Source organism: Gavialis gangeticus, unplaced genomic scaffold, assembly GCF_001723915.1.
Source record: "Gavialis gangeticus isolate Ggan-Ray unplaced genomic scaffold, GavGan_comp1, whole genome shotgun sequence".
Classification (NCBI taxonomy): Eukaryota; Metazoa; Chordata; order Crocodylia; family Gavialidae; genus Gavialis; species Gavialis gangeticus.
In genome coordinates this window covers 76,532,170-76,541,846 of record NW_017729024.1, presented here as the reverse complement: position 1 = coordinate 76,541,846, position 9,677 = coordinate 76,532,170, and the positions used below count along the sequence as shown (strand labels likewise).

The following is a 9,677-nucleotide window of genomic DNA, read 5'->3' as shown; positions in this document are numbered from 1 at the left end:
TAGAGAAAAAGCACAAGTTAGCTGCAGTGTAATGCCCCCCTGCCCTGAAAGTTTGATACAGTTTTCCTATACTTTTCCAGAACCACTTTCAACCCTGCTCACAGGGTGAAAAAGATGGCCCTGGGAAGAGAACTTCGGCAACAGAACCTGCTGTGATTACTACTCTGGAGGCAGGTTGGATTCATATCTGTGAAATGGCAATTCAGATCTAAATTTGGAAAAATGCATTCAAGTTACTTTTAAGATCAATTAGTGATTTGTGTTACTTATGAAGTATACAAATCTACATAGAAAACACTTTGGCATGCGCAACACCTTCTGGGAGCCTGTGCAACGTGTTTGCCCATAAAAATTGTGCTTTAGAAAGTGGGTGGAGAGAAGAGACAGAAAAGCTTGTAATTGCAGTCTTCAGTAGAACACATCAAAGCATCTGCATGATCACATTATCAAACTTTTTGAGTATCTATTTCTATGAACTCTTCAACCTTGTAGGATATTTTTAAAAATAATATGCTAGAATAATAGTTTCTACTTGTTATTAAAGCATTAAAAGCAACTTGTTCTCTCTGTTGTTTTCGGTCTTGGGTATGTGATTCCAATGTTTTTCTTATGTTATAAGAATTCTTTGTGTTTTGTGTGTCACGGGCTTTTATTATTTAGCGGATGATTTTATGGAGCCTATTGTTTTCAAATGTTAATGGTCTGTCCTGCTATTTGATTACTATTCTTGAAGAGTAAGACCTGTCATATTCATAATCTTCACACCAGAAACAAATTTTTGGTTGTTGGCAATGCAGATGCTAAAATGAGTGCTGTTAATAACTTCTGGATGACTTTGCTGGAGCAATGTTTAGACACAATTATGTATGCATGAGCAATTTGGCAGAGTATATGGCAGAGTTTTGTGAGCATCATAGGTACAAGTTTGGACAAAAGGCTTAATCTTGCAAGAGCTGAGTCAGGATATTTCTCATTGACTTTAGTAGGAATTGGAGACATTCATTATTATATAGGAGGCATTTCTTCAGTTTCTGGACTTGATATTTCTGACTGAAAACTGTACCAAAATTTTTTTTTGCACTTTTATTGTGTGTTTTTAGAAGGAATAGGAAAATAAACATTCACGATGTGGGCACCTATGGTAAAGCCTCCAGTTATGCATTTTGTGCTCATATCAGCAATTCTGTGCCTAAAAATGTGGTTTAGATTAATAAAAAATAATTTGATGGTCTTTGACTTGAGCTTTTACGTCCCATTTGATATTATTTGATTACCTAAATGATTTGTTCAGAATGTCGTCTTAGTCCATTCATATTAGCTTTTAAAGTTCAGTAAGCAGATGGCCAGTATTTATTGCCTAAGTTTTATACCTAATTGTCACTTTATGCAGAATGATTTCTAGTTCTAAGTGATTGGTTTTCTGATGATCTGAACTATATTATGAGATCTGTTGTCTTATAATCTATCACATTTTAAATACCATTCTTGTATTAAATAGTGTCGTAGGTTGGCAATAATGAATGTTAAATAGTATGTACTTTGATAATTATTTTTTCATTTTATGTAGAGCCAAGTCACTAAGAGTGGCTGTATACCTAAAAACTATAGGTTAATTTAGGCTATTTTTAAAAGCAGTTTGAATTTTTTGGCCTCTGACATTAGATCGGGGTGGGCAAAATGGTGGATCTGGCTTGTGGCCAGATTCCATTTCTCAACAGCCCCTGCATGTGTTGTTGCAGCTGGTTTCCATGGAGACCCAGTAGTGGTGGCCCTGGGACAGTGTGGAGACAGGGTTTCCATGGAGACTGGCCCCAGCAGCACTGGCAGGGTGCATGATTGTGGGGGGTAGCTGCTCTGTGGCCAGGGCTGGGATCTTGCAGTGGTGAAAGCGTGGTCTGGAGCTGGGGCACAGTCATGATCCGCTGCCTGCACACCCCTGCCCAGGGTATGTGGGCGGTGGAGTCCAGCTCTGCCTCAGCTCTGGATGACGCTGTCACCACTGCAAGATTGGAGCCCTGGCCCCGGAGCAGCCCCCTGTCCAGCCACACACCCTGCCAGCTCTGCTAGGGTTGGTCCCCATGGAAACTCTGGCCCCACGCTGTCATGACCCTGCTGTTCCTGGGGTCTCCATGGCAACTGGCTGCAGCCATGCATGCAGGGGCTGCTGGGAAATGGAGTCCTCTGTGAGCCCAATCCAGCCTCCTGTCCAGACTTTGCCCACGCCTGCTTTAGATGATGCTAATAATACTTGTAGGTATTTAGGAAAAAAATAAAGATGATGATGATGCATTTCTCTAACTTTTTGGGAAATACTGAAGAAAGACTGTGTAGATCCAGGTATCCCTGTCCAAGAAATCTATGGATTATGTCCAGGAGCTATGCCGGAAAGGGCGTTCCCTCTAATGTAACTCCTGAAATTCTGCACTGGAGACTCCCAGAAAGGCTAGGGAGTGAAGATATTATATATAGGAAATGAACTTTGTTTCAAAACCGTCAACCAAGAGAGACATTTTAAGCACCACAAACTTCTGTTTTCATCATTCATCCGCAGAAAACTCTGCCTACAAGTTAAGAGAATAAGGAGCAACATCAAGCATATGCTTTTAGTTCCTGCCACCATTCCAGAGAGGCTTCTTTTTATACAGGGAAGTTGACCCTAGGAGGAAGAAATAACTCTGTCAGCCTTTTTTTTTTTTTTTTTTTAAGGATGGTTGTAATAGGCACAGCCGCAGAACCCAGATTACCCACAAAGAATCCAGAGACCATCATCCAGACGCACTGAGATGGGCTGAATGCAGCCCAAATAATAAGTACTGAGATGTCTTTAAAGACGGGTAGATTGTATTTGAACTTAGTAAGTCATGGGGAGATTTGATTAGCATGTAGCCTGTGGTTCCTGAATTGCCCAAAGATTTAAAAAATCTGAATTAACTGCATTATAAGCATAAATAAATGCACACTGAGCATTTATTATATTGTTAATTAAAACACACTATTTATTACAATGCAATAACACATGCGCAGATTTCATAGACATTAGGGCTAGAAGGGACCTTGAAGATCATCAAGTCCAGCCCCCTGCCCAAGGGGCAGGAAGTCAGTGTCAAAGGATCCCAGCAAGATAAGCATCCAATTGTTTCTTGAATGAGTCCAGAGTAGGTGCCTGCACCACTTCTGGAGGGAGTCTATTCCAGGCCTTGGGAAAATAACTGGAAATATACAAAATAAACTCAGTAATGTATGACTTAGTTGTTGGGCTTTGTAGAATAAACAAGTTCCCAAATAAGGCAAAATCAATATGTAAGTATGACCAGCAGTATAAAGTTCCTGTATAAATAGGAAGGTCATTTAAAAATTATTCCTGTATGAACTTGCTGCTTGATACTCTTTCAGCATGGTATGATACAGTATGTATATCTGTTTAGTAAAACAACTATTTAGAATTTAGTTCCTAGAATGAATGACAAGATCTGCAAAACTGAATGGGGCTTTTGTGTGATGCCTTTTTTCTTATTTAGTTTGCTCGTATTACTAGTATTGTGCATATTGTTTCACTGGAAGTTCAGTGTTTACATGCCCAAAAGACTGCTATTAAATACACTTTTAGCTAGTTTATGCCTGTCTAGGTAAGCAGTTTGCTTTATGCTTGAAGTGTGTAACTGAGATTAAGGAAGTTGCATCTAACATGTTTTGTGAATATGGGGCACTGTTAGCCCTTAAGTGGGGGGGGGCACAGTTGACTTAAAACCTTGTCAGTTTAAAAATAGTCTTAAAAGAAAATACAGGTTCTACCCTTGCCTCTAAGCAGTTTTGCCAATTTTGAGCTCAACTGTGACTTTACCAGAAGCTCTTAGTGAGGGGGAGAATCACATTGTTGCACTGGCCCTGTGATTTGGAACTGATTTGGAACCAATGTCACCTTCAGGCCAGGTACAGACATAACACTTTTACCAATATAAATGATTAGAAAATGATCTATACCTAAACAGAGCAGAAGTTCAGCACACAAAACCAGTATACCTGTAACAGAACAGAAGTTTGGTGTGCACAGACTGGTTTAAAAATGGCAGAACCTGGTCTAAGATTTGCCACCCCTTCCCCTGCACCGCCCCCCGACCAGAGGGCCAGTGTGTGTTCTGTTCACTACCTATCTAAATTACACCGCTTACAGAAAACCGCATAACTTTCGCAATCTAACCCCTGGTCTTTGCTAATACAGGGTGCAGACTAGTGATTCTCAACCAGGGTGCTAGGGCACCTGGGGTATCACCAATTCCTTTAAAGGGTGCCATGAGGTATGAAGAGGTGAGTGAAGTGTGAGGCCATGAGCAGATAAGCACAGGCTAAAGCTTGTCCCTGTCTGGAAAATCTCCCACCCTGACTGCTTGGTTCCTCCTTAAGAAGGCAAGCTCTATAACATTTACATTAGTTTTTGAAATTGGGTACCACTTAGTTCACAAAAGTTATAGAGAGGTGCCTCAGGTCCAATGAAGGATGCCCTGAGTCCAAACGAGGTTGAGAACTATGGTATGGGGCAGGGGTTGTCAACTGGGGATAGACGTATGCCTGGGGGTACTTTGAAAGGACCCAAGGGGTATGTGTGGGTAGGCAGGGATGGAACGCCATCCTGTGCTGCTGCCTCACAGGGGCAGGTGCTGGCTGGCTGGCCGGCCGGCTTTGGGGGGAAGGAATTTGCATGTGGTGGCCACTGCTGCCCCACCCAGCTCCGTGACCGGCTGCTGCCATACCCCCCCCATCTTCCTGCTCCATGACCAGTTGCTGGGGGTACACTGCTCAAAAAAGGTTGAAAAGCCTTGGTATAAGGGGATGTAACAATTTTAGCAATGTCAAAGGATACCAATATAAGCTGATACAGATGTAACAGTTGCACCTTATGGTTCTGTAGTGATACCAGGTATAGCAGAGTGACGTCAGCTTTAACCTCTCTTCATTTAGGGTTGAAGTTATGGTGACTTGGTTATCTTGTTTTGCTAGAGGATCATGCGTGCAAGTCAGGTTCATTGTAGCAGCTTATGGGTGTTCCTGAGCAGTAGTAGCTCCTCCTCCCCATTTTAAAGTGACAAAAATATATATTAGTCCATCCCACAATTACAGAGCTATACTGGGTGTTAAGTTAGCAACAGAGCCAAGGATTCCATCTCCTTGCCTATCTGTTTGTGGAGAATTGGAGCATAATGGTTCTGTAGAGCCTGCTTTCTCCCCTGCAGTTGCTACCCAAGATATATATGGGCATGAGAGCAAACAAGTGTCCTAAGCTCAGTTATGACCTTGCACTTCTTCTTTACCCAGGTCAAAATCTAGTTCTTAATTTGTTTTAGTCACAATTTTTCTTTTTTTTTCCTCCCTCACCTGTTGCTGTCTGAAAATTCAGCAGAGGAAATACCTCTTTATAGGGAAATCAAATATCTATTACAAAGTAGTATTGCATAAAAGAAACAATTTGAAAAATAAGCGTTCTTCCCTATTCAGTCTTTTTCAATTGGAATCATTTTAGATGCTACTTGAAATGTTAGTAATAAAATCTTTTAAAAATAAAACTGTCACTTTTGAGTTGCCTATGATGCTGTAAGTTGAGTTAGAGAGCATTTTTTTAAGATACCTAAAAATTATAAAAAGTTACCCTGTACAGCAGCAGCCTTAAACTGAAATAACAACTGCATTTTTCTCTTTGTTTTAGGTATCAGTTCTTTTTGCAGGTAAAGCAAGATGTTTTGCAAGGCCGCTTGCCCTGTCCTGTCAACATTGCAGCTCAGCTTGGAGCATATGCAATACAGTGTAAGTATGCCTGGCCACCTGAGAACTCATTTCTTTTATTAAGAAATTATGATTTATTAAGTGTTTACCATAAATAGAAACTTGGCCATAATCCTTTGTATGTTAATTAAAAATAAACTTGATCAATTTGAACAGGTATATTATCAATTTTAAATGCATTGGAACAAATTATAGATAGCCACTTACATGCAGTTTAAATTGGCACAAAAAGAGAATGCAAAGTGGATACTATGTATTATAATCTGAAATATATAGTAAAAATGCTTGAGTTGCCAAGGAACATCTACACAGAGAACTTTTTATTAATACCCAGTGACATTATGAGTAAGGGCTTTATCTACCACTCAGCACTCGGTTTTTCTATGGCATATTTCCTACTTCATCAAATAAATTATAAATCTGAAGAGCCATCAGCAGCCTCCACACAGCACTGTTGATCTACCAAAATATTGCAGTCCTGCAAAAATTACATTATGTTAATACTTAGATGCCTCTGCTTGAAGATTATAAAAATGGGCTGTGTTTTCACTGAAGTGGGGGATTTTAATTCTGGCAAATTTAGCTTAACAGAAACAGATGCTGTATCTGATATACTTGATGAAATAAACATAAAACACTTCACATTAATGGCCAGTAAGGAGGGAGCTGTCTACCTACCTGTAATTTTGCTTATGTCTCAGCTAAAATGCAAAATCTGGTAGTCAGGGACATGTGATATAGATTTTTAAATATTTAGAACTATGGATGCATATATCAGTACATAGAAAACTCATTACTTACAGTTTTCACCTGTAATCTGTATTAAAAGAAGATAATTTATATTATCAATAATCCAGCTGATTTAGTAGCAGCTAAAATAGTATTACTTTCTAAGTCTATTTGAGAACGCCATATTTGAGACATCAGAAACAAATGAAATAGCTCATATCATATGAAATATTCAAAGGAGATTAAAAGCAATCAGGACTTGTAGTAGAGATGATCTCTTTTATTAGACCAACAAAATTTTTGGAAAAAAAATTCTTTAATTGCAAGCTTTCGGGCACAAACACCCTTCATCAGGCATTGGAGAAAAGATTGTAAAAGTTCTCCTGGGTAGAAATGAAAGTTCATATTTCATAGGATTTCACAGAGGAGTCAATAGATGGAAAAACCCTCTGGGTAGTCAGTTCATAGCTGGTATGAAGCCTCTCACCTCCTGTGAGGATCTGTGATGATGCAGATAACATTGAAACAAAGGCAGGATCTCAGGTTTTAGGTGGTCACAGTTGCTTCCTGCTTGGAAAGATATGAAAATTTTGTTTTAAAAACTCGGCTAAAATTTGGTATATTCCGTGTATCGGGTATCCAGGTTGTAGCCGTATTGGTCTAGAAGAAAGGGAAAGGAGATTAAGGAGTTTCATAGCATGCAACATGCCTCTTAGAAATTAAAGTATGTTGATTTCAGTTTTTTCCTCCTCAAATTATAATTCCACAAATTATAACCTATTGACCTGTTCCACAAGTCAACAGTTGTTTATATGATACTAATCACGGTTACATTAGATGCTTTCTTTTAAGTGCCATTGAGAAACAGCTAGGAATAGCTGCACATGAGGGCTTAGGGCATGGAAACCAGGAGATAAAAAGGGCTACGTTTAGCACAAGCAGGCATAACGTCCATTGACTTCATAAGGAGATTTACCCTCTCACATTAAGACTGAATTTGACTGAAATAGATAAATATTTTACCCAGTTGAAAATATTTACCCAGAAGCACAAGCACAGAAATCTCATCCGTAAGCTTCGCTGAGGCACCTACACTATTCTTTAGTCTGCTTTGCTTTTATTAAAGGCTTGTTTAAGCCCAGAGTTGCTGTTCTTGTTATTGATTTGATTTCAGTCAGGGAGTTCACTTTATCTGAGGGAGGGAAACTCCTGTGTCTCTACGGAATTGTTTTGGTGACATTAAAATGTGTATAAATGAAATATGAGCAGATATGGGGCATTGTTTTTCATTTAATTATAAGTAAAGAGATTTGGAAGTGATCATAGCTTTAGTGGGTGTTTGGGGAGTTCCAGTGTACCAGGTCTTCCAAAGAGCCCTTGCCATTTTAAGGTACCAGGTGCACAGCCTTTACTCACTTTGAATAGCACGTACCCACACAAATCATCCCATTAACTTTAGTGGGATTTTTCATATAAATGCTACTTAATGTAAATAAGAATGGCAGAGCTGGGCTCTCATTAAGGTACCTATTATTAGGGACCTACTGAAATGGTGATTTTGTGAAATCCAGCATTGCCCATGACATCCACAGATCGAAAAATAAATAAAACTTACAGAAAGTAAAATGGTGGCTCCCCAGAGGAGCCAGCAGTCTTCAGGGTGCTGCTGCAGCTTGTCTAGGTGGGGAATGGGGGCATATGACAGCCAGCTCTCGCAGCCAATCAGCAGTGAGGAGTGGGGTTATCGAGTCCCTCAAATTTGACAGGCCCCTACCTATTATATAGCTGTATGCAAACATAAAAAATATGCTTGAATATTTTGTCTGAAGCGTTGTAATGTTGGTCTTTAGTATACAGATGAACTTAAATCTTCTAAAAATTGAACTCAGCACACCAACTCATTTTATGTTCGGCACTAACTAGAATATGGCAAAAAGTTTTTATTGCTTTGGACTTAAGAGGTCATAGACTTCATATTGAATTTTCTAGCTCCTGAACTTTCTGTTCCTATAAAAAAAAAAAAAAAAGTGTTGCTAAAGAAATTGCTCTTTTAAGATTGTGACCAATGGTCTAGACAGTTCTGTTCATAAATTAAATGCGTAAGATTGTTTTGACTTTTACACATTTAGTAAAAAAAAAAAAAAAAAGCCTTTCCTTTTGCTGCTACATAATGAGTTTACAGGGTTACTTAGGAAAAGGTGTCCTGGCACATGTTGGTTGATTAGATAACACATCTTTGGGGTAACCTAAAAATGAAATGTTCTTACACTTGTGACATTTTTTGTTCATGTCTCTCCTAGCTGAACTGGGAGACTATGACCCATACAAACACATGGCAGGTTATGTGTCAGAATACCGGTTTGTTCCAGACCAGAAGGAAGAACTGGAAGACGCTATAGAACGGATTCACAAAACTCTAATGTAAGAATACTATTTTGTTAAGAACTTTGCATGGGAAATCTTGTGGTGAGAATACAAGGAAAAAGGGAGCTAACATAGTTTTTGATATTATAATGCCAGAATAAAGGTTGGTAGAATTTAGTATTTAGTACACAACATCTTGCTATGCCTATCGGAAATCTAGTGGGTCTAATAAAGATTGAATGTATATTCAGAGTTGGTACAGTTTTCATAGATTTCTAGGTTCGGAAGGGACTTGGTAGATCATCAGGTCTGACCCCCTGCTCTAGGGAGGAAAGAGTGCTGGGGTTAAGTAACCCCACCCAGATGTGCCTGTCTAATCTCTTCTTGAACACCTCCAAGGTAGGGGAAAGCACCACCTCCCTTGGAAGCCCATTCCATATTTTGGCAACCCTTACCATAAAGAATTTCTTCCTTATGTCCTATCTAAATCTATTCTCTTTCAGTTTGTGGCCATTATTTCTGGTAACCCTGAGGAGTGCCCTGGTATATGCAAAAATAATTCAAGATTCAGGTACAAGGTTCATAGATTCATAGATGTTAGGATCGGAAGGGACCTCAATAGATTGAATCCGATCCCCTGCATAGACAGGAAAGTGCTGGGTTCAGCTGACCCCAGCCAGATGCCCATTCAACCTCCTCTTGAAGACCCCCAGGGTAGGGGAGAGCACCACCTCCCTTGGGAGCCCATTCCAGACCTTGGCCACTCTAACTGTGAAGAAGTTCCTCCTAATGTCCAGTCTAAATCTGCT

The 9,677-nt window shown here is 39.6% G+C and overlaps 1 protein-coding gene across 2 annotated transcripts in view; it reads left to right on the top strand.

The window, feature by feature from the left end:
* EPB41L4A (erythrocyte membrane protein band 4.1 like 4A) overlaps positions 1-9,677 on the top strand; it is a 285,877-nt gene that overhangs the window by 138,253 nt on the left and 137,947 nt on the right. For both annotated transcript variants that reach the window (XM_019517262.1, XM_019517261.1), the window contains exons 5-6: positions 5,699-5,796; positions 8,805-8,925. In XM_019517262.1, coding sequence (XP_019372807.1) covers positions 5,699-5,796; positions 8,805-8,925 — 219 coding nt within the window. The remainder of the gene's footprint in view (positions 1-5,698; positions 5,797-8,804; positions 8,926-9,677) is intronic.